Source organism: Anomalospiza imberbis, chromosome 9 (genome assembly GCF_031753505.1).
Source record: "Anomalospiza imberbis isolate Cuckoo-Finch-1a 21T00152 chromosome 9, ASM3175350v1, whole genome shotgun sequence".
Taxonomy (NCBI): domain Eukaryota; kingdom Metazoa; phylum Chordata; class Aves; order Passeriformes; family Viduidae; genus Anomalospiza; species Anomalospiza imberbis.
The window spans coordinates 21,763,344-21,787,828 of NC_089689.1; the positions used below are offsets into that span (position 1 = coordinate 21,763,344).

The 24,485-nt window shown below is 61.2% G+C and overlaps 1 protein-coding gene across 1 annotated transcript; it reads right to left on the reverse strand.

Annotated features, from left to right (window-relative positions):
- Positions 1-32: 32 nt before the first annotated feature.
- Positions 33-21,570, reverse strand: PTCH2 (patched 2). Its single transcript, XM_068198588.1, has 24 exons — positions 21,356-21,570; positions 20,897-21,089; positions 10,969-11,158; positions 10,781-10,850; positions 10,446-10,537; positions 8,266-8,461; positions 8,051-8,172; positions 7,625-7,805; positions 7,263-7,394; positions 7,027-7,182; positions 6,811-6,903; positions 6,599-6,724; positions 6,401-6,519; positions 5,884-6,289; positions 5,488-5,800; positions 5,085-5,227; positions 4,816-4,996; positions 4,071-4,354; positions 3,391-3,528; positions 3,123-3,265; positions 2,755-2,854; positions 2,087-2,332; positions 1,539-1,943; positions 33-1,436 (listed from the first exon to the last, which is right to left on the reverse strand). The coding sequence occupies exons 1-23, from the start codon at positions 21,422-21,424 to the stop codon at positions 1,539-1,541; spliced, it is 4,098 nt and encodes a 1,365-aa protein (XP_068054689.1). The 5' UTR covers positions 21,425-21,570; the 3' UTR covers positions 33-1,436.
- Positions 21,571-24,485: the final 2,915 nt, after the last annotated feature.

Genomic DNA, 24,485 nt, shown 5'->3' on the forward strand with positions numbered 1-24,485 from the left:
GTTCCCCAGGAGAAAGGGCCGGACACAGCAGGTAATTTATATATAATATATATATTTACTCTTTAAAAATAAACCTTCGGTCCCCACTACCGCCTGTACAAACTACAAAAATAAACCTTTGCTCTCTTTGATATAAATAACTTAGATGGCGTGTTTGGGGGGGGGGGCTGCCCGCCGTGCCCACGCCTGGCACGGGGACAGGGTCCCCAAGGCCACCCCTGCTCAGTGGCAGTGTCAGGGGGCCGGGGGGCCGCAGGCACGGCAAACACCGCTGGAGTTAAAGTGCTGGGTAACGGCGCGGACGGTGCCCGGGACGGGGACGGGGACAGGGGCTGGCTGCAGGGACAGCCCCGTTGCACGGGGACATGGTAAGAAATACCGTTTCCCAGCAAGATGTGCCTGGTGGCACCATGGGAGCCCACGTCAGTGTGCAGTGTCCCGTGCGTGCTCAAGCCTGTGCCATCCCCTGGACAGAGCACAAGTGTGACACAGGGGGCTGTGATCGTGGAACAGCTCAGGAGGTTGGCACAGCAAGGACCACTCCAAGGATCTCCCCCTTCCAAAACCCCGCCTGTGTGCTGGGGAGCAACAGGCTCCCTTTCTCCACTGTGGCACATCCATGATCTCCAGCCTTCCCATCCTTGCCACTGGGGAAACTGAGGCATGGACTAGCATGTTGGAAGGGGTGAGCTGCCCATGGAGTGGGGGCATGAACCAGGTCTGTGCCCCCAGGCTCCTGCTGCCTCCAGTGGGCAGCCCTGCACTGAGCAAAGGGTCTGCCCGCTCCCTGCCTGCACCCTGGGCAGCCGGGTGAGGCTGTAGGCTGAGAAATAAATCTTTTAAAATAAGCTTAAAAATATATATCTCTCTATAGATAGTTTCCCTTTGCAATAAATAAAGGTGAGAGTGCCCACCCTAGGCCTTGCCCATGGCATGCCAGGGCATAGCTGGCTCTGGGGCTGCCCCCTTATTAGAACAGGGGGCATCAGGGCAGCCTGGTGGGGTACCCCAGCTCATGGCCTGGGATGGGTGGTCCCAGGAGGAGGTGATGGGGAGCAGGCAGTGACCCCACTGAGGGGGAGCTGGCATGGCACCGAGTCCACCTTGCCAGCAGCTCCAGAAACAGAGGGGGGAGTTAGTGCTTCCATTTCTGGGGGGCAACAAGTCCAGGGCAGGATAACCCCAAGCCCTGGGTAATGGGACATGGCACCAACGTACAGCCTCAGGTGAGGGACACATGGGCACGGCCTGGCCTGCACACAGCTTGCATAGAAGTGCCAGCCTGCCCTACCAAGCCCCAGTGCAGGGTGCAGGGGGGCCGGTCCTCCTTGGCCAAGACCGCTCCAGTGATTAGCAGCATGACACGGGTGACCCCGCTCTGCACCCTCCTGTGCCCACTGGGTGCTGGGGAGATGCTCTGCCCAGGAACCAGCAATCTGCAGGGAGAGAGATTTGGGGGTCAGTTGGGTCACTCCACACCCACCTGGCACCCCCACGCTGCCATGCACCAGCCCTGGGTAGGGCGTCCCCAAGCTCACCTAGCGCCAGGCACCTGCCCTGTGGTGTCCCATGTTCTGCATCTCAAAGGTGTCGGGCACTGCGGTGCCGCTGGTGCTGGGCTCATCCAGGCAGTCCTGCTCACTGCTGGTGAAGCCCTCAGGGCTGAAGGTGGGGTAGGAGCCAGGCAGTGTGGGGTGCAGGGCCACTGTCACTGATGCGGTGGCCGTCACCGTGGTGTAGCTGCCGGCAGGACCCTGCAGGTGGGTGCTGTAGGTGGGCAGGGCTGCGGGGGGCACTGGCCGGGTGCCCGGCAGGCCGGGCTGCGGGGGATCTCGGGGCAGCGCGGTGCACGGCTCTCCGAAGGGCAGGGGGTCTGCAGGCTGAGGGCCAGAAGCCTCTTTCTTCCCCTGAACCTCCAGGTTGTCCTTGTAGGGCTTCAGCACCTAGCGGGGAAGCATGAAGCATGAGGGTCCCCAGTCATATTGAGCGTCCCTCTGGCAACACCACCAGCTCCCATCCCCCAGCTCTATCCATCCCCTGGGGATGCAGGGGAGCTGGCAATGCCACAATGGGTAGAGACACTCACAGTGATGCGGGGGAAGCTGGGGTCCTTGCCAGCCTCCAGTAGGATGTGTGCTGGGGCAGGGGGCACAACGAAGGGACCCCGTGGGCTGCCTGGCCCCATGCTCTCTGTGTAGTGCTCCGTGTCGGAGGGCTCAGGGAAGGTGGAGGGCCAGGCTGGAGTGCGCCGGACGTACAGTCCCCCAGGGCCCAGACATGGGGGTATCGACTCTGGTGGGGGTAGGCAGGGGCCATTATCCACCAGGGATGCCTGGGGAGAGAAGACAGGTCAGAGGGGCCCGGGACAGAGTATGGAGAAGTAGGGAGTATGGGTTGATGCGAAGATGGGGATGTGGGGGATGCCAGGTGAAGCAGGGATGGGATCAGGGAGGTCATGGATCACGGAGGGATGGGTCAGGGAGGGATGGGGGAAGTTGTGTGTGGAATGAAGCAGGAACAAGGTCAGGTAGGTATGGGGCAAGTAGGATATGGGTCAGAGAAAGAATGAGGTAAAAGACGGATGGTACAGGGCAAGGGATGACTGAGGTGAGTTCGAGATGAGGTTAGGGACTGGACAAGGCAAAGATGGATAAAGGGTAAAAGGTGGGCAGGGAGAGGGGCAATAGGAGATGGAGAGACATGGGTACAGGGCTGGGGAGGACGAGGGAGAGGTGGGATGGAGGGGTCTTGTACCTCAGGGGGTGGCCCGATGACAGAGAGCAGCACAGGCAGCAGCACCAGCCCGTTGAGCAGCCCCAGCAGCGTCAGGATGGTCAGCACCGCAAAGAAATACCTGAGGGGGCCATAGACACATGAGGTAAGCAGGCACAGCCGTCATGAACCTGTCCCGTTGCAAACATGGCTTCCCATGCTATAGCCCGTGGCCCTGCCATGTCTCCTCAGCCTCCAGGCAAGATGGAATGGCAGTACCCAGCAAGATGTCCTCACCAGCAACCCCACATCTCCACTGGCAGAGAGTGGGGCTGCCACACCCACCAGCCCCCACTGCCAAAGCTCTTGTAGGACAGCAAGTGGCTGGTTTACCCTTCTTCAGTGCTCACCTCATGATGAAATCAAACTCAGAGCCAGCCAGCATGAGGACACCCAGGAGGGTGGAGACAGCACCATCCATCACAGGCGCAAAAGTGTGCTCCAATGCTGCGGCTGAGCGCACGTTCCTGCTCCCCGCAGCTGTCAGGAAGCCCTGAGTGGGATGGAAATGTCATGTGGGACTGTCCCCGTGTGCCACCCATGATAGGCCACCCATTAGCATATGGCCAAGGGGGTGAGGGTGCCAGGGAGTGGGAACTGGGATCAGCCTGTGCTCACCAGGGCCACGTGGACAGTAAACTCCACTCCGATGCCCACCGAGGCAATGAGGATGACCACAGGGATGGCGCTCAGCTTGATGCCCATCAGCCCCATGATGCCAAACAATTCCACAGCAATCATGGCCAGGATGGAGACCTGGAGGGTGATGGGATCAATGAGGGATGGCTTTCATTGGCTGTCCCCTCTCCCTGGCAAGCCCAATCCTACTCCATATAGGGCAGCGTCACCTCACCTTCCCTTTTCCCTCTATTTAGGAATAGGGTCTGTCCCATCTGTCCCATCTTCTGGGGGTAGCCCTCACCCTGCTCTGCATGGATGTCCTCAAACCCCTGCCCACTACACACATTCCCATCATAACAGGTTCCCTGATCCCTCCATGTGGCTCCCCCAACAACTGCCACCTCCATATGGGGATTCCTGTCATACTCTTCTGCATGGATGTATCCAGGGCCCCCTGCTCTCTTCATCAATGATGTAACTGATCCCTCCATACAGGAGTCCCCCACCCACTGCCACCCTCATATGGGCATCCCTTCCCCTCAGGGTGCCCCTGGCCACTCCATCACCCAAGTACCATGAAGCAGGTACCCAGGGCCACTCAGCATGACGGGAGAAAGGCTGGATGCCCCTGACCCCACCCATCAGGACCATCCCCATGCATCAGGGTGCGTACTCACGATGATGCCGGCGGTCCAGGGGTTGAGCAGCAGCAAGGCGCAGACGAGGAAGGTGCAGGCCAGCAGGATGCTGATGGCCAGCAGGAACCAGTGCCGCAGGCCGATGTACTGCTCCCAGAAGAGGAAGGGGTAGCCGCTGGGGTAGCTCAGCACGCCGTGGCGCTGGGCGGCCTCCTGGCAGATGGCCCGTACGCTCTCAATCGCCTCCACGAAGTCGGACGTGCGACGCAGCCCGCTCAGGTAGAAAGGGAACTGGGCGAACTCCAGCGGCTGGGCTGCTGGGACTGGAAAAGAGATCACAGGCAGTATGAGGGTATGGGCAGTATGGCGTACAGGCAGCACGAGAGCACCACAGTCACACCAGCATGAGTGCAGCCTGGGCAGCCTGATGCCTGGCTGGGTACCACAGGACTGGGGAGTGTGTAGAAACAGACTGGGGTCAAGGAGGAGGGCAGGGCATTTCTCTGCCTGTAGGATTTTTGTGCATTAGTGGGTTACTCTTTGCAGTGAGATGCTCATGGGGTGGAGCATTCATGTGTGCTAAGGGCATAGGGAATGTACAGTGGGATGCTCAGGGTGTGGGATGCAAGAGGACAAGGGTCAAGCATGGGGAAGCAAGGCAGTTTACCAGATGGATGAGGGATGTGAGGAGTTTCCCTTCAGGGCAAAAAGGTGTGGGGAGTGGGAGGAGGAGGAGGACGGCAGGGGCAGAGGGGGCCCTGGGGAGCCCACCATGCTCACTCACTTCGCAGGTTCTCGCCCGTGGTGTCGTACTTGTCATGAATCCACTCGGGAGGCGGGGGGTAGAAGTTGGCCTGGGAGGCGGCAAAGCCCAGGGGGTCGTTGCTGGCCCACACTGTCAGGCAGATGTAGAAGGTGTCAGGGGGGATGATGCCATTCTCGTCCACCAGTCGCCGCGTGGTCAGCTACAGGAAAGACCAGGAGTGGGCATGAGCTGGGCAGCTGGGGCAGAGACATCCCCAGCCCAGTCAGCCCAGCCCTGTCACCACTCACCTGGTTGAAGTTGAAGGGCTCCTTCTTGTTGCCAGTCTGGATGAGGAGCTTGTAGGCCAGTGCCCCATCCTCAGAGCCATTGCGGTAGCTATCATGGGTGATGCGCCCGGCCTGCCAGTCCCTGTCGAAGGTGGCCTGGAGCCCTAGGGATGCGCAATGGGGGGTAAGCATCCCTGGGGGCACACCACCCTGCACACCACCCCATGTAACCCAGGGAGTGTGGTGCCAGAGGGATGGGCACACAGAAACCCCAAGGCTCAGCTTCCAGTGCTGGACACCTTGGGACCATCCTTCCCAGGGTACTGCACACAAGGGAGGGCATTCCCAGGCCAGTGGGGAGCATGCAGGCTGAGGAGAGGACTGTCAGGCAGGGGAGGTCATGGAGAAGAGGCATGTCCCTCACCTCGCAGCCAGTCCTGGAAGTAATGGAGCCACATTTTAGGCAGGTCGCGGTTGCCCTCCCGCACCACGTACTTGACGGTGCTGAAGGCCTGGTGCAGGCTCAGCAGAGCAGCCTGGGCACCCGGGTAGTGGAAGCCACCCTTAGTGACAATGAACATGTTGTAGAAGGAGAAGTACTTGAACTGGGCCGAGATGAAGGCGTGTGCCTTGGTGTCCCGTGGCACGATGTCCGTCAGGTAGAGGCCATCGTGTACCATGGTGGTGCCATAGAGGCTCAGCCCTAGCAGTGCCAGGAACAGCACCGCCACTACCACCTGTGGGGACAATGGGGGGTCAGGAAGAGTCCTGTGCCACCCACCCACCTTGAGTGGCACCACCAGGTCTGCCCCCACCTCACCTTGGTCCGGGTGCGCAGAAGGAGTGGGGCGTACTTCTCCCGGGCAAAATCAGCGAGGCTCCAGCGGCAGAAGGGCAGGGGGACGCACTCCCGCCCGCCCTTGGCCTCATCCAGCTGGGACAGCAGATCCCGGGTGGAGCTGGATGGGGCGAAGACCTGAGAGCCCAAGGGGTCACTGTGGGGCAGGACGATGGCAGGTGAGGTGCACACCTGGGAGGTGGGTGGCAGGACGGTGACAATGTGGTGGCCCGAGGGGTCACACCGGGTGAAGGCTTGCACAGTGGTGGTGATCTGGGTGCTGGTGGCCATGCCGGGGTGCCCATAAGGAGATGGGTGGCAAGCATGGTTGTCGTTGGCGTCAGCAAGCTCTTGGGGCTGGATCTGGATGACCCTTGAGGAGCAAGGGCTGCATGGAGAGCATAAAGGAGGAGAGAGAGAAGGATGAGATATTTAGTCACCCCATCTTCTTTAGGGACCTGTGGGGTCAGACCCAGCCCAGCCAGCCCAGTGCTAGTACCTGTAGAAGCAGCAGAGGATGTCGAGCCGGCGTTTCTCCCGGCGGTGCAGGTCCAGGCTCAGGATAGCAGGGAAAACAAAGAGCACCATGGCGAAGTTGAACACAACAACGACTGCAGCCTGCAGGTATTGGGGGACACACATCAGAGCAGGGTCTGGCCATCCCTTCCCATCCCCTGGAAAGGGACCGTGGCCCTACCTGGAGGGAGAAGGCACGCAGGGCAGGGATGGGCACCAGGGCTGCCATGAAGAAGGCGATCATGTTGCTGACAGAGGTGAGAGCCACACTGGTCCCTGTGCGCTTCAGACACTCACCTGTCCGCTCCTGCGGGGACAGAGAAGGGGTGATGAGAGGGACCATGGGGAGGCAGGAGGAGGCTGAGAAGTCCCTGAGCAGTGCTCAGTGCTCACCTTGAAGGGGATGTGGTGGCTTGTCTCCGTGAAGGCGTGAGCCAAGAGGAACATGTCATCCACCCCAATGCCAAGGGCCAGGAAGGGCAGGACCTGCCACAGAGCAGTTGGCATGAGCAGAGAGACACGGCCACCACTTGAGAGGGGACTCAGCCACCCCTGAGCCCTCAGCGTCCCACCCACCTCACAGTACCCAGCTCTTCCTCCAGCACATACCTGTGTGGTGGCTGCATTGAAGGAGATGCCCAGCAGCGAGCAAAGCCCCAGGCCAGAGGCGACGGAGAGAGCCACAAGCAGGACCCCAGCCAGGCCCACAGCCCCTTGGGACTTGGAGCAGTCCCACCGCAGCATGGTGACACAGGCATAGGCCAGCTGGAAGAGCACAGTGGGTTAGCAGGGACCAGGGGGGAGATGGAGGGATGGCAGAGGACAGAGAGAAGGGGCACACATACCATGAGGAGGTAGCCCCCAGCCACCCGGATGACGCTGACGTCAGAGAAGGACTTCATGATGTCATTGAGTGTAGTGGTGGAGAAAGCATGGACACTCTGTGTGGCATTGGGAGGGATGGAGTCCTGTGCCAGCTGCCAGAGGTGCATCGCATTAGAGGAGTCAGGAGCCCCCTGCTCTACAGTACACCCACCCCAGAGCCATTCAGGGTGTCAGCGTCACCACTGACAGTCCCTAGGGATGCACTGGACTGAAAGAGAGTAGTGCCAGAACCCATGGCCACATGAAATCCTGGGCACAGAGGGATGCCATGTACAGGCTCACCCCCACCAAGCCCCATGTGGGTGTTGTTCCTGGTGCTCACCTCTACAAATTTCCTCTGCCAGGCCTCCAGGATGGCTCCTGCCTTCTCCTCGCTCCAGCTGATATCATGGATCTCGTAGTCATCCTTGAAGTGCTCATAGAGCTGCCGGGGGCTCATGAGGAGGAACATGGTCTGCAGGGCCTCGGCGCTGGGGGACAGGCATGCACCTCGCTGGGACCGGCTGCAGCCCCCCAGGATGCAGGAATGGGTTCATCCCCCACCCCAGGGCACCCATCCCCACCATGGATACCCAGGAGAGGACCCAGGCATCCTGCCTCCTTGCTCTGCCTTCCTCCAAAGCGCTGCCTTGTTCCCTGGCCCCACACACTCACCACCAGCTTCTGAGACAGCCCCACAGCCCCGCCTGCAGCCAGGGCAGGTATCCTGCCCTGTGCCTGGGGATGCCCACACCACAGTAGCTCTTACCGTAGCAGCTTGCCCTGGGAGTCTTTGGTTGTGCCGCCTAAAATCAGCTCCTGCTGCCAGCGCATGAACTTCCTGGAGAAGCCGTGGCAGCCCCCCGAGAGTTCGGCCGGGATGTCAGGGCTCTGTGGGTGGAGGGGAGGTGTCAGGATTGTGGGGCAGGCAGGACAGCAGTAAGCCCCCACACCCAATCCTGGTCCTCATGGACTGTGACCCACCTGCTGGCTCTGCTTGTTGGGAGCACTGGAGGGACACTGGGGGTCCCGGGGGTCCAGGCAGGGCCGCTCCATGTAAGCCTGTCCCACTTCTGCCTTGTCTAGCAGCTCTTTGAAGCCTTCCAGGGATGTGAACTGGCCCAGCTCCTCCATCAGCTGCAGAGGGTTCAGGTTGCTCCACTGGATGTCCGGGCGGCCCCTGGGCAGAGAGCAGCACTGGGGTCATGGGGGATGCCAAAACCCACACGTAGTACCACCACCACCACTGCCAACCCATCCCAGGGGTGCTGTGGATGCCCTCACAGGCAGGATGCGAGGATGCAGAGGAGCATGAGCCCCCAGCACATCCCTTACTCCCTCCCGGGGCTGCCCGCGGAATCCCCCGTGCCCTGTGCACCACAGCGGGCCATGCCCCAAGTCAAGTAGCGTGCCTGATCCTGTTAGTCCCGGACAAAGCGGGGGGAGCCGGCCCTGCTGCCTGGCCCCGCTTTGTGTGAGCAGTCAGGCCGATTACTGCCCGTGGGCTAACATCTTGATAGAGGGGAGCAGGCAGGCAATAGCTCCCGGCATCCCTTACAGCCCTTCATGCCATTTTCCCCCAAGCTGGAGAGTTTGGGGCTCAGCAGAGGTCCTGGAAGCTCAGCACAATACTGGGAGCTGAGCATGGAGTAGGTTCTTGGAGGTCCAGCAGGACCGCACAGGTCTTGGGTACCCAGGAAAAGGGTTTTTCCCATTGCCTGCAGATGCTCTGCTCCCTCCACCCCAGCCTGGAGAGCTGGAGGCCAGCTTCCAGCCACACTCAGCTTCTTTTTTAAGACAGAAAGGACACACAAAAAGCCAATAACCCAGCCCAGCGCTCCAAAGAGGGGAAGAAAAAGCCCCGAGCAAGTGTGGGCTCTGGGGAGAAACACAGCCTAATAATTCATGAAGGCTGGCTGGGCCGGAGCCGGCCGCTCGAGATTCCCACATACCAACCGGAGCTGCTGCTGCTTCCAAAGAGAGCCCCTTTTATCTGCTTTCGCTTGCTTCACTGAGCCAGGGCAAATCCTTTTGTCTTTCCATAGATTGCTGCTCTTTGTTCTCCCAGCTCCCACCCCGCTCACCCCTTGGCGTTAAAAAGGGGGACGAGTCCCCCTGGGCCGGCCGGCACTCAGCCGGGGTGCCCGCCCGGGCACCCGTTCACTCACTCGGCTGCTAGGACAGATGAGTCCCATGGCTGCTCCAGTGCCACCCTGCCTGCCACGGACCTCAGCCCCGGAATGCTGCCCAACCCGGCTGGCAATGCCACCAGCGTCCCATGCGGCACAGCCACCCCAGCCCCACTTGCTCCTGCTCTCGGCAGTTCCCCAGCCTGGGATGGGGAGAACCTGAGGTCTTGGGGGGGCAAAACCATCCCCCTAGTCCTGGCTGGGGATGCTGCGGCCCCTTCCCCCTCCTCCCGTCCGCAGCAGCCTGAATAAGGCCACTATTTCATCTATTTGGCAAGGGGCAGCTTTCAGAGCAGCATTAGCATGAGAAAGCACGGGGCTGCGTCTGCTGACAATGCACAAGCCGCCCCAGCTCTCCCGGACAAACACACGCGTAAACAGAAGGAATGTGGGGGAGGCTCCCCCGGCCCAACCCGGGGTCCCCAGCCCCACCACCACGGTGCAAGGAGCTGGCTGGGAGTCACTCGCCACCCAGCCCAGGGACTCTGTGCCCTCCATGCCCCTGGGTGCAGCTCAGGAGTGTGGGTGTCCCCTCACAATCCCACAAAGCACCCACAAAGCACTGCCGGGGGCAGGGGTAGCAGCCTCAGGGACCTGCCTGTGGCACAGCCACTGTCCCCATCCCTGGCCGGTGGGAAAGCATGGCAGGGATGGGATGCGATGGGATGCGATGGGATGGGCAGTTCCTGCCTGTGGGCTGTAGCCCCCCTGCAGCAGTGCAGCCCTACCTGTGCCACTGAGGCCAGGCAGAGGAGGACAGGGACCTGTCCCGAGGGTGTTGACCCAGCAGGACAGCAATGGTTGTGGGACCAACCTAGGGCTGAGCAGGACAAGCTGCAGCAGCACTGAAGCACCTTGGAGCAGGCAGAGCCAAGCTACAAAGGGAGGTCAAGCACAGCCCCTCAGCAGCATCCCCAGCTCCTGCTCCCACCCAAGGCCCCCCACAGGCCAGGACAGCTCTCCACACACACTCACGGGAGATAGGCTGAGCCTCCCTGCAGCTTGGAGCCTTCCCAGAAGCAGTCCAGCGGTGTCAGGATCACACAGGGGAACAGCTTCTCTATCATCTGCAGGAGGAGATGCGAGGGGTCAGCAGGGATGGATCAGACTCCCCAGTCTTCACCTGCCTTGCTAGGCTTTCCAAACCCATGCCTTCCCACATCCAGCCAGCAGTGCCTTCACAGCCCCTGGGGCTGATGAGCCCTGTCCCCACCACAGCCCGTCCACTGCCATGCTTTGATGGACTGATCCCGTGGGTCAACAGCCACCCCCGGGGAGACTCCAGAGGGCCATCCATGACCACCACTTACCCTCTCGATCATGCCATTCTCAATGATGGGAACACCTGACTTGTAGCAGATCTTGTTCAAATCCCACGATCTGGAAAGGCAGAAGGAGGAGCTGAGAATGGGCATATCCCACAGGGGACACGGCAAGGGGTAGAGGGATGTGCAGAGCACGGCAGGGGTCCCCATCCCCCATCTGGAGCCGGACTCACTTTCCGTACAGTGAGACTTGAACCTTGCTGGCGGCCAAGGCCGCCTCGAGGTGGAGCTGCAGGGCCTCCTGTGTCAGGATGTTATCACCATCCTTCTTCGGGGTCTGGATCAACATCTGGGAGGTGTAGACGGACTCCTCGCCCAACTTCTCCTTGGTGTAGCGCAGCTCCTGGCTCACCCGGCTGCCCGCTGTGGAGGGGACCATGATGTGCCCTGTCAGTGCCAGGGCAGGCAGAGCCCCCATCCCACCAATTTGCCCTGCCCATCAGGATGCCCAGGGAATGGGATGGGCAGAATCAAGGCCATGCAGCATCAGATGGTGCCATGATCACTCAGGGGCTTCTTGGTGTGGGGTTCCCCAATTGCTGCACCCTCTGGGTGCTCATACCCAAGAGAACCAAACAGGGACCACTTCAGGACACAGTGGACCAGGCATCTCCCTTCCCACCAACACTGTACCCAGCCCCAAAGCAGCTTGTTGGCTTTGCTTTCCCCAGAAATAAACCCACAGACAGATGACAGTTGGTGAAGCAGAGTGGACCCAACCTGTCCATTTCCACCCGTGCACTGTGGTGGGTGCTGCAGATGCCCAAAACCGGCCCACAAAATAGGAACCAAAACTGGGGGCAGCCCAGCCCAGCTCCTCCGTGGCACCCCAAGGCAGGCAGGGAAGGAGCGTAGGGAGAGGCAGGCACCCCAAAGTCCCTACAGGTGTAGGCTGCCCCAGGAGGGGTATGGGGACAGGGGAGGGACATGGTGCTGGGGACATCACTCTTCCCTGCCAAGGCTCTGGGATTTGTCCCCCTCTGGCAGCAGGAGAGCTCCAAGCACAGCAGGGCCAAGGTTTCCAGCTGAAGCCACCGACTTCACTTGCGGCTGCCTCGGCATGGAAGACAAATCCCCTCCCAGCCAACGTGGCTGGGGCTGGGACCAAACCCTGCACGGTCTCTCGCATGGCTGAGCACCAGCCCAGGGACAGCTGTCCCCATCCCATTTGAATGTGGGGCTCCCATCCCTCCTGGCATAGCAAAGGGGAAACAACACAGCCCAGAGGAGGGTGGGAAGTGGATCCTGAGACCCCTCCCAAGTGCACCACTTGGCTGCCCTGCTTCCAGCCCAGGCTGGGAGGGATGCTGCCCTTGGTACATCTGGGGTGTAGCTCCCATCCCAGTGCCAGCCACTGGGGTACCCCAGGATGCCCAGCGTGGGATGCTTCCCGAGGCAGTGCTGCTGGCAGGGGTGAGGCCAGCTCCTACCCAGCCCCAGGAAAGCGAGGGGAGGTCACAATTCATCTACACCAGGATGCTCCCACAGCAAGAGGCGGGGGCCCCGGCGGGCCTGGCCCTCCGCCAGCACCGAGGAGGCCAGAGCGAGACCGCAAATAAGGAGCAGAATCTTCCCTTTTAATGACTTATTATATGGGTTGGTGTTTTGGTTTTTTTTTTTTTCCCTGCTTTTTGGGAACGGGGAGGGCAAAGCATCTTTATTGTTCCTGGCTGGGCCAGGGAGCAGCTGGTGTCCATCAGATGCCAGTTGGGATAGAGGTTGTGCCAGGGACAGGGAGGGGGGGACATGGCCGCGGCTTTTGTGTGTGTGTCAGAGGGGATAGCAGCACCCAGGGCGAGAGGACGAGGACACAGGGAGGGTGGGTGTCGGGGGTGGGGGGAAGTGGGACGCCCATCCCGTTCCCAGCAGGCTGGGAGGTCGGGCAGGAGGTGCGCCAAGATGCTCTGATCTCAGCCATGCCACCCACGCCGCAGCCGGGCGGGAGGTGGGACACAGCGATGAGGGGGTGCCCGACAGCGCTACTGCTCCCGGGGGATGCATCCTGCTACGCCCTGCCCTGCCGGCATCTCCGCCCAGCACGGCTGCGGGAGGAGCCACACATCTGCAAGCATGGGGTGGGGGCGAGCCCCCGAAAAATTAAAGAAGAGTTAAAAAAAAAAAAAAAAAAAAAAGAAAATAAAAAGCCGTCCCTTGTAATTAGTGTTAATTTGGAACAGGGCACTGCGAGCCGTCAGCAAGCTTCAAAGGCCGTGAGGAAGCCTCAAATTCCAACACCCTAATTAACCAAAGAGCAACATGAAAAGACAAGGCAGCGCACACAGGGCTGCCAAGGACACTTCAAACGGGCGCACGCCCGCCGGCCGGCCAGCCCGGGAGCGGGGCGAGACGCCCCACGCCGCACGCAGCCCCCCGGCCCGGGAGGAGGCTGCGGGGGCACCCCGATACCAACAATGAGCACGTTAATGAGGAACTGTATGTAAATTCTTCCTTCTTGTTGTTGTTGTGTTGGTTTTTTGTTGTGCTTTTTTTTTTTTTTTTTTAATTCCAATTAACAAAGGGAGCCCTTGGCTTTTTCATGCAAAGGGCTCTCTGGTTCCAATCAGGCGTCCAGTCCTGCTTACTAACAGCCTGCTCTGCTCCCCGGCAGGGTTTGGCTTCACTGCCCTGGACCCCCAGCTCCCTCCAAAATCCAACAGCTGAGGGCTTGGGGGCGGGGCAGGGCAGTCCCCCGAGGCAGGAGCATCCTCGCTAGGGTTGGGCATTGCTCCTTGGTACCACTGCCCGGGGGTTTCATGCTGGGGCGGTTGTGGGTGCAGGCTCAGAGCAGCTCTGGCTGGACGGTGGATTGGGACCCTACACCCACTTGCACTCCGAACACCTGGGGTGCAGAGCAGGCTCCTGCCGTGCCCAAGCAGGGAGAGTGGATGCTAAGGATGGGACAGGGTCCCTGGCAGCGAGGGTGGCTGCGTGTGCGGCTGCCTCCCATCCACGGGCCATGGCTGGGGAGCCCTCTCCGTAATTGCAGCATCCACCACAAAATTACAGAGCAGGGCTGGAGCCTCCCTGCCCCCTTCCCGGCCACCCTGCCTGAGCCATTTCCCTGCCACTGTACCCCAAACCCTCCTGGCACAGGACCCACAGCCACGGCACTGCAGCCAGTTCACCCTCATAGTGGGACCAACTTGTGCCCTCAGCTGCTCCAGCCAAGACAGAGCCTCAGCCCCTGTGCTGTCCTCCTGCCCTGGGAGGGGTCTGATCCCAGCTCATTCCACATCTCCCCAGCGGTAGCCAGAACCTCCCAGACTCATCTCAGAGGGTTTGGGGTCAGATGAACCCATCCCAGGTCCTGCTGCCCACAGTGCAGTTGCAAAGCCCCCCCAGCCCGGGGCTGGCCCCCTTGCAGCCACCCCGCCAGTTATGACAGCAAGGAGACCTCCCACCGTGCTTTCCCAGGGCGGGAGGTGAACAAACCCCAAGCACCAAGGGTGTCTCCAAGCACCCATGGGTGGGGGGCAGCAGGCTGGGTGTGCCAGGGCAGCGTGTCTGGGTGGCACGGGGAGGCCAGTGGGTCTGGGCAGGCTGCCAGCCCCACACTGAGCCCTCCCTGCCTGGCAAGGCTGAAGGCGAGGGAGGGATGTGGGAGGTTCTCAGGACCACAGAGAGGTACCAGTGCCTCCCCAGGAAACACATGCTGCAAAGACCACTCTGCCCCATCGGGCTGGGTTGAGGTCATGGTCAACAGCACTGCCACCACAGTGCAGATGGCACCCAGGCACTGCCAGTGTTGTCAGCGCTCGAGTGACTTGGGTGGGACAGGATGACAGGGAAGGAACACTCCTGGGTACACATTCTCGCTTGGCCCCTAAAATCAGGCCCTGTCTCGCTTGTTGTAATGGGGCTATGGGATGTGGCAACAAATGTTGTTGAGCTGCAGATTCAGCTGGTGCATAGGGGATGCTACAGCCCAGACCCCAGCTCCAGCTGGGCCCACTAGCAAGGGACTTGATGAGCAGCGTCCTTTCTACAGCACAACATCCCAACGCTAGGGCTGGAAACCACCACAAAGGCACAGCTGGGAATGAGGCAAGGTCAGGCTGAGATCCCCTGGGAAAAGCCATCCCCATGGGGAACCCCCTTTGCAGCACACCCCCGCTACAAGAGGCACCCACGGGGGCAAACTCGGCCCGCGCCCATCCCGCCGGCAGAGATGCCTGCCCTGGGTGATCAGAGCCCCAGGGGCTCCAGAGGGATGCCAGACCCATCGTGCAACTCAAGCACTATCCCGCATCCCGGTGGGAGGGGGTCCCGAGGCACCGCCCCAAGCATCCCTCGGCTGCAGCTTCCCCGTGCTGAGCGGCGTGCAAGCCGGAGGCCACCTTCAAAGTGTTGTGGGGCGGATTAGCTGGATTAGGGAGGCAGTGAAAGGACCCATGCTGCTCCGGAGGAAGTCTCGCCCAGGGCACGCTGAAAGAGCCATTTTTACCTGTCCCGGCCGCTACCGCCAGCCTCGCCAAAAGCCCGGCGGCCCCATCCTGTCAAAACACGTCCTCCCGGCCCCATTCACCCCGCGGCTGGTCCCGGGAAGGGGGGCAGCTGCGTGGCAGATGGGTGCCCCCAGCAGCACGAAGGGACGGACGAGGGCTCGGCGCTGCCCCAGCACCTCCAACTAAGCCCAGCCCCACTGAAGGGGCTCCCAACTAAGTCAAGAGGGGCGGCAGAAGACGGGGATGCCTTCAAAAAGCCAGCGGCGGAGGGGCTGAAAGGGCCCGTTTGGGGCCAGCTCCCCAGCCGCCGGCCCCGGCCGAACTCTTTTGTTTAACGGCAAAGCTAAATTAATGTCTTTATTACCCCAAATCGGGGGGCGGCGGTTCCCAGCACAGGGAGGGGGGCAGCCGGGAGCTCGCACCGCCCCGGCCAGCGCCGAGGGGACAGCGCGACCCCCGAAAAAGAGAGAGGGGGAAAAAAAAAAGGGGGGGGGTAGAGGGGATTCAGTTGGGAACTATTCACCGCTAAGACTCCTGTCAGCATTGACATAAATTTCCACTGGTGTTGGCATTTAGGCATTTGCCATTTCCATATGTATAGGGCTGCCTGTACTAATTATGCTAATCACCCCCTCTGTTGGCTGCTGTGAAAAATGGCCACATTAGGCACTCCACTGCTTGCTAATGTCACTTAATGTGTGGTTGAAACATACATTCATCCCCCTCTGAATGGTGAAATTTTTCCACATTGCTGGCTTCATTCAGGCAAGAAATGAATTTTTTGAACTCAGACCACTTTTCCAGGCCCGAGGGAGAGGCAGATAATAAAACCCTCTTCTTGGGCCCTGGCGCTGCCCCCTCCCAGCCGCCAAATAACATTTAAAACACACAAAAAAAGAGCCCGTTCCCTAAGTCTGTAGATATGTCCAAGTTAAAAAAAATATATATAAAATAAAAACTTTCTAGGAAATAAAAAAATATATAAGTTGAAAAAGAAAGCAAAATGGATAGGGGCAGATAAGCCACAGCCATCTGTAAAGTCTCCCAGTCTCTTTGGGTTAATTAGCAAAATTTTCCAGCCCAAAAAAGCTGACCAAGCTGTCAAGGAAGGGAAAAGGAAGAGCAAAAGGTTTTGCGCTCAGCTCCCAAAGATAAATAAATAAATAAAGGTGAACTGCCTGGACCCCATCTTCTGGTAGGTGGGGGGCTACTGGGTGAGCCTCCTTCCCCCCACTCCTTTCCCGAGAAGAAAGCTTCTTTCAGAGCCAGAGGAGACTTTAGAGCAGAGGGGAGAGCCAGGCAGGCAAGTTTTTGGGATAACAGGGACCCCAGCACTTCATGGCAGCAACACCCCAGCTGCTCCTCACTCCTCCAAGCTCCGGAGGATGGGGGCACAGTGTCCCCGCAGATACCCAGACCCTGCAAACAGAGAGGACAGCAGGGTGCTGAAGGAAAGATCCCACCAGGCCAGGCAAGACAGTCCCCAGGCACCCTGCGCTGTCCCTTTCCTTCCTGTATCACCACACCCCAAGAGAAATGGGGACCCTCTTCCCCAGGACACCCATCTGGAGACAGAGCAGGGACACGGCAGTCCAGGCGCCACCCCACAGGAGTGAAGCCAGTTCTGGCCAGATCCCAGCAGGCATCTTGCTGCCCCAGACACGGGGACAAACGGCCATTAGAGCCCCCCAGCCTGTCAGCACCATCCACACACAGCCCCCCAGATTCACCCGCTCCTTTCTCAGACCCTGAACAAACATCCCACCCCACAAACCCACCCACCCAGCAAGGAGACCACCCACCTCTCTGTGTGCCCACCCAGGAATGCCTGTGGCATCCCTCTCGCCCCCACTGCTGCTTCCCCACACCCCTCCACGGAACCCACCCAGCACAGTGGGGACAGGGGCTGGGAAGAGAGGCCACACAGACAGTGCTGAGGGCGTTCAATCCAGTCCTTGCCTTCCTGTTGGGGCTTTCCCATTGCCTGTGCCCCTCTCTCTGCAAACAGAGTCAGCCCAGAGTCAGCCGGCACCTCCCCTCCGTCCTGGCCTGCCGCGGGGGAGCTCCAGGCTGCATCCCAGCCCTGTCCTGGGTGCCGAGGATCTGATGCCCTGTGCCAAGAACTGTTGCAGAGGTCAAGGAAGGACAGAAGCCACTGCCAAGAGGGTTGGGGATGTCTCAGCTTTGTGCCCCAAGATGCGAACAAGAGAGCAAATTCCCCTCACCCCCATAAGATGCGTCCTATTTCATCCCACCAGCATGTTCGGGGTGTCCATGACCCCTCCAGGAAAGGGACAGGGTCTTCTCCAGGGAGACTCAGCAGCTCTTTGAGAGCGCGACGGCTGTGCGGGGCGCTTGGCTGTTCCGGTTAGGAATTAACCCGGCCTTCCTTTGAACCAGCCCTCAGCGCTATAAATCAGGCAGACCCATTCACCACCCAGGGCTCTGCCTGCCCAGAGCTCGCCTCCCCGGCCCCTTGGCCCTAAAGACACCCTGGGAGAGCCAGGAACAGCTGCCAGGTGTCTAGAGGTAACTCAACACTCGCTGCTAGCTGGGATTGCAAAGCCTCCGAGTGGCTAATTGCTTCGGAGGAGCCTAATTGAACATTTCCACAGCCAAGTCCAATTTATGGGGTGACACAGCCTCCTTCCATCTCCCAAACAGGGATACAGGTCAGGCATAACCCCAGAACACCACAAGAACCCCTCAGCCAGGCCCCTGGTCTAAGGACATTCCCAGAATTGGGACGGGGGACCCTCTGCTTTCCCACTAGTGGCCAGGGTCACAGCCGAGGCTCAGGAGGACACACCATCAGCATGGCCTGAATGCTGACCCCAGTCATGGGGCCAAAGCAGGGCTGCTCACCCTATTCCCCTGTTTGGGGAGGAGGGGGATGGCACAGCAGCATCATGCTCACATGGGAAGCACGTCCCTTCCCTCTCCTGCTCACCAGGATCCCAGCTCCCAGACAGCTGAGCTCAGCCTGCAGTGGGGACTGCCTGGCACAGGGTCACAGTCTGCTCCTGCAGCGCTGGGACCTCACCTGGGTGGGGTGGTTTGTGGGTTGGAGCATCACCACCCACATCCCTCAGCCTGCTAGGCAGAGGCAGGTGATCGCATACAGTCACCAGAGGCTTCCTGGAACCTTAAACCACCCTGCCCCTGAGCTGGGACCCACTGGGCTAGGATGATGGGCCTGGGATTCTCTGCATACATACCCTGCCCCTTAGACACCCCACAGCACTGCCTCAGGCAGGGCTACCACAAACATCTCCTCACAGACCCAGAGCAGGCAGGAGCTCAGGCGCCCAGCACCTTGGGGATCCCAAACACTTGGGACCAAGCTAATGGGATACCAACTTTGCCAGCCAAGGAGCAAGAACTGCATTGCTTCAGCCTGCCACAGTGGTACCAGGCTCACTGCAGAGGACACACACTCCAACCCTGCCACACACGTGGGAATGTGAGAAAGCAGCAGCTGAGAAAAATCCCAAAGCAGCTTCAAGTGCTCTGGATGCAACCACAGAGTCTGGGCAATTGTGTTCCACTCTTCAGGGGCACCCCAAGCCCTCCTGTTCCCTGATAATGCCCATCCCCACACCAGCAGGATGGGGTGCTCAGAGATCAGGGCTGGCCATATGTGGGGGATGCTTTGATCTCGCCAGAAAACGCAGAAGCTGAGGCTGGCGGAGAGGCAGGGACCTACAGATGGTTATGGGGAAGGGAGGCAACCCCAGAGCTGATACATGAGACTGAAAGTGTCACCACAAACCTTCCTTCCACATCCTGACCCACGCATGCCACCCCATGGGACTAAAGCCATCTCAGACACATCGTCATTGGTGGTCGCAGGTTGTGCCAACGCCCGAGGACGCTGGGGCTGTGCCACCCAGGAGCAAGGCACGGAGGGGTCTGCTCCAAGTGCACGCTCCGGGGGAAAGAAGAGCCCTCCCAGGAAGGACAAGGGGGGGCTCCGAGTAGCACCCTTGGCATTGCACACCGTCCTCAACCAGGCACCACAAATCCAGAGCGGGGGCTGTGGCAGAACCCAGTGCACCCATTGCCCAGGAAGGGGCAGAACACCCCACGTCAGCGGTGTTTCACCACGGAGTAAAAAAACATAAAACTAAATCCAACTCCTGACACTGAAGAAGATGGGAAACCATGAGAAAGAGAAGGTTCCTGAGAGAGGCCCCCGGCACCCACATCACAGCCAGACCGCAGTGTGGGGGAAATCCCCCAAGAGCAGCCGCAGTTGCTCCTGGCTGTGCCCGTGCGAGCAGGGAAGCACAGTGGGGCACAGGAAAAGCCGGGTTTCTGGGCGCTTCCAGCCGTCCCCAGGCTTGGCCCCTTCCCCATCCCGCTCTCCACCCTGATGTGCCGCAAGTCCCATTCCCCTTAACAGGAACAACCACAGCCGCTTTCCTGGCCACAGTTCTACAAAACGCTGACTCCTTGCTACCCCAAAAGCACAATAAAAATTCAATGGAGCCAGAGCCACGACCCAGAGTGAGGGAACCACGGAGGGAGCACGTCCCTCCTTCAGCAGCCACAGCTCAGGCGCTGGCTGGACCGGGAGGTATCACTGGATTTCTCTGCTACGTGTTGCAGTGGAAGGGGGTGATGGAGCCGAGATCTGGGGAGGGGGGACAAACATCCCTGGGGAGTGGGGAGCAGGTGGGAGAGCCGGGCATTCCTGGGCAGGGGTCCGTGCGTGCATCTGTGTGCAAGCAGCCAGGGAGCGCAGAGCTTTTTTTTTTAAATTAAAAAAAAAAAAAAGGGGGTGGGAGAGCAAAGTTGCTTCTATTGTTGAACCAAATCCAAGAGTAGCTGAGGACCACACAGGGAGCGGGGCGTGGGGGAGGAGGCAGCGCTCCCGCACAAAGATGGCTGACACCCCTCCGCTGAGCAACATCTGCCCCTGCACAGCACCCCGCGGGGACCCCCGCCCGGGGGATCCCCCCGCCGCGCCCGGCGGCACGGACGGGGGTGCGATTCGGGGTGCTGCCCCCCCGGGGGCCCCCCAAAGTCGAAGGGAGGCGCAGGAAAAACAAATCCCAGACCCGTGAAGCAGGGCTGCAGGGATCGGGGAGAGAAAATCCACGCTGGAGTTATTAATAACAAAGGAGGGGGATCAGCCGCTTCCACTCGGAAACGGGGATTTGCTCCCGCCTGACCCTGCCCGCGCTCCCGTCCCCCCCGGGCCGGGGTCCCGGGCCGGGACTGGCGGCTCCGCGGCGCCGGTTCTGCCCCGGTGCGGGGCTGCGGCCGTTCCCGGGGGTTCTTCCCACCAGGAAGGGGGTGTCCAGCACCATCCCCGTCCCACATGTCAGCACCTTCGCGCAGGGACCCCCGTAGGGACACGCGTGGGGGTCCCTCTTCAACCTAGCACCACGCACCCGCGCAAGGCGCAGCCCGGGCGGCCGCGCAGACGGGACCCCGGCTAGCGGGCACCCACGGCCCCGTCCTCCGCGGCCCCGCTGACGGGACGCCCGGCGGCGGCATCCTCATCTTCCTCGTCCCGACCCGCTCCCGCGCTGTCACCTGCCTCCCGGCCGGCCCCGCACTCCGCACCGCGCGTGGGAGACAAAGCCGCGGCCGGGAGCGGGACCGGGACCGTTCCCACGGGCGGCCGAGCCCGCAGGGCCGCGCTTACCTTCCACCCAGAGGTGCTCGATGTCGGTCTCGATGGAGGCCACCCGCAGTCCCACGGCCAGCGCCCCGAACACCAGCAGCCCCACGAAAAGCACCTTCCCGCAGTGCCGCTGGATCCGGCAACCCAGGGCGAAGAGCAGCGCCTGAAATCGGGCCCGCAGCCACAGCGGGGTCGTCTGGCCCACGGCCCTGCCCTGCGGAGGGGGCGAGGACTGGGTCAGCCCGGGAGAGGAGAGGGGAGAGCCCCTGCCTGGGGAAGGGGACCCGCAGCGGGGCGGGATGCCCACGGCCGCCGCACTCGGCTTCGGAGCGGGACCGCGAGTGCCGGAGGTTCCCCGAGCCGGGGGACGCGGGGGTCTCCGCAGCCGCCCGGCCCGCCCCGGGCTCCTCCGCGCTCTCCGAACTCCCCTCCCCGGCCCGCAGCCCCCGCGAGAGCGGGCGATGCTCGCTCCTCACTCACCTCGGGCAGCGGCTTGCGGCGGGCGGCGCGGAGCGGCGGCGGCGCGGCGCGGGGGGGCTCGGCCGGCATGGCGGGGCGGCTGGCGGGGCTGGGCACCCCCCGTTATGTGGGGCCGAGCGCGGCGGCGGCCCCCATGCGCGCGGCGGGGCCGTGCCGGTGCCGGTGCCGGTGCGGATGGAGGGCTGTGTGTGCGCCGCCGGCCGCCCGCCGCGCCTCTAAAGGGGAGGCGGGGGCGGGGGGCGCCGGGGCCGCGCCGCCGCCGCCGCTCCCATTGGCCGCCGCCGCCGCGGCAGCGCCCATCGCCGCTGCTAAGCAACGGCGCGCCCGCCGCCGGCGGCCACACACCGCGCTCCCCCCCGCGCCGCACCGCACCGGCCCCGCCGCGGGGGGGAGCGCGGCGGCGGCGGCACCGGGGCACCGGCACGGCCCGCGCCCGGGGCTGCCCCACACCTCCGGCACCGGCAGCCCCCCACAGACAGCCCCGGGGATGGGCATCCCCCCTGTAAGCGTCCCCCGGGGTGGGTACGCAGCCTTCTCACCCTCCCCCCACCCCGCCATAGCTGTACCCCCGAGGATGGGCACCCGACAAAGTAAAGCATTCCCTACATCCTTCTTCCACAGCTACCCCTCAAAGGGTGGGCAGCTCCCTGGAGATGCCCCAAGGGATGGCATCGTTCACATAGCTTCTCCTCGAGGACGCATTCCGCCCCCCCGCCCCCCCCCCCCCACAGGCACTCTCCTTGGTCCAGTAATTCCCCCATATACTCCCTCTACCCAGTGCTGAGCAGACCACCCCCTCCCAGCGCCACCCCAAGGGCCAGGTATCGCATCCAGGGCCAGACATCTTTCCCCAGCTAATTCCCAAGAGATAGGCAGCCCTCCTAAAGGCTGGATATCCCACTGTGGCCACCCTGCAAGGGCTTGGCAGCGCCCTTATAGCCATATCAAGGGGTAGTGAGTGTTCTCCTAGAGTCTGTGCATCTCTCTAACAGCCATCCCAAGGGAAGGGCATCTCTTCTTCAAGGGCCAGGTGTTCTCCCCCAAAGGACCAGGCATCCCAATTAATACCTTTTCCCAAGAAAATTCACCCCCTCTTCCCCTCCCTACAAAAGCAGGGTGTCCCCAAAGGCCAGATATTCCCCCAGGCCATAGCTGGCAGCAGGAAGACACTCCAGTCCTTGGGTGTACCCACAAGTGCTGCCCCACCCCCTGCCACGGGGAGCCAAGCCCAACACCCCAGAGTTGGAGGCCAGGAGCACAAAAACCCCATGCATGGGGCACAGGAAGTGCAAAAGAGCCAGAGATAAATGGCACCCATAATTTCTGGGGTGGTTAGGATCTGCTCATTTCACTCCCTTCTCAGCTCTTTATTGGAGAGACCTGCTGCTGCTCCCACCAGGAAAGCTGCCCCAAGGAGCTGCTGAGGGCACCCAGGAAGGTTGGTAAACCGACATGGAGCAGCACCCAACCCAGGTGCAATGCCCCCATCACTACCTTGGAGCAATGCTGAAGATGCTCAACCTGGTGTTTTCCTCGCCAAAAACAGGGGATACCCCAATAAATAAACGGAGTGCCTGGGGCAGTTTCTCCATGCCCCCCAGTCACAGCTCCACCAGCCCAGCCTGCTGCTGCCGAGCTCTCCTGGGCCCTAGCGGCATGTAAAGGGTTTCTCCCTCGTCCAGCGATAGGTCTGTAGCATCTGGCGTGTCCCCAAATACAGAAGGGAAACGGCTATTCAGCACTTCTGCAGCCTGATTGCTATTAACAGCTCCACCATTCCCTTTCCCGGTGGACCCGCACTACTGCTGGGCAGCTGCAGCTTTTTATCAACTTAATATTTAAAATGTAAGTTGTCCTCCTCCTTTCCAGCATGGATGGTTCCCCCTCCCCAGGTTCTCCATCGGCTCCCTATCTGTCATCATTGGTTTCCACCTGGGGCTCTCTCACCCCTGCCCTACACCCTGGGAAATGTCATCAATGTCCTCGGAAAAGTCATGGAATGGCCCATGGAGACTAGCTCAGTGTCTGCCAGGGCCTGGGGGTGAGCTGGCTCTGCCCCATCCCAGGGTATCAAGGGTTTCCCTAGGACATGGGCCCCCAGTGCTACAGGACTAGCTTTCATGACCCCACCCTGGCTCACACACACTGGCATCAGGCTGCTGTGCCACAGGAGCACCATGCAGGACAGGATCACCGCTGGCACCCCTGCCTGCTCCACACCATGCACCCCTGTTCCACTGCCCTCCCACTGCCACTGTGGTCCACAGGGACCAGCTGTGCCCCAGGACCTGTGTGCCCCAGCAGCACTGTCACAGCGTGGTGACTTGCACCTCAAGCAAGAGGCCACAGGGCTTGGCAGAAGGGCAGCTGGTCTGGGGATCCCAAGATTTGCAGCAGGAGTGACAGGGCCAGATCCTGCTACTCCAGTGAGGATTGAAAACCCAACTGGAAAACGTCTGTGGGCAGGACGGGACTCAGCCTGCCCTGCCCTGACGCCACAGAGATGAGCTTTGAGTCTCCCTGCAGGGCACGTACTTCTCCCGGAGCCACCCGAAAGGGGACTGGGAGCCCTGCAGGCCACCGGCCTTGGGGGAGCAGGATGGGGAGCAGGGGCTCGGCTCGCACGCAGGGAGACTTCTCCTGCCGCTTCTTGCTGACCGGCTGTTTTATATCAAGGCGGGAGGGGGGATTTGCTGTTCTAGATGGTATTTTAATGGGCAGGCAGGCAGCTGGAGCCTGGGAGAAGCCTGCTTTACATTGTTTGGGGTTGTAACAAATAAATTCAATTAAAGGCAAATGGCTCCGCACAGCCCCCACCCTGCGCAGTGTCTCTGCGGCACCGGTGGCCGCGGGAGCCGCGGGTGCGAGGCGGGAGCCCCGCACAGGGGCTACCCGGGGCTCTGCCCACCCTTGCCCCTCGGCCCTGCCGCAGGGAGATGTCGGGGTGAGCTGGCAGGATGCAGCGGGAGCTGGGAAGCGCAGGGCACCGCACCCACAGAGTACCCACAGAGAGGATGGAGTGTCCGGGGAGTCCACCCTGTCCTCTGTCCCCACACTGTGTGTCCCACCCCGCTGAGCAAAGGAGATGTGACAATCCCCGTGGCAGGAGCCCCGCCACAGCGAGCACTCC

Coding starts and splice junctions, on each gene's coding strand:
- PTCH2 (XM_068198588.1), bottom strand. CDS start 21,424: ATGCCGGCCGAGCCCCCCCGCGCCGCGCCGCCGCCGCTCCGCGCCGCC. Junction 8,462..10,445: donor GGAGGCTCAGCCTATCTCCC/GTGAGTGTGTGT, acceptor CTCTCTGCCCAG/GGGCCGCCCGGACATCCAGT. Junction 7,806..8,050: donor TCCCAGGGCAAGCTGCTACG/GTAAGAGCTACT, acceptor GGGGGGCTGCAG/CCGGTCCCAGCGAGGTGCAT.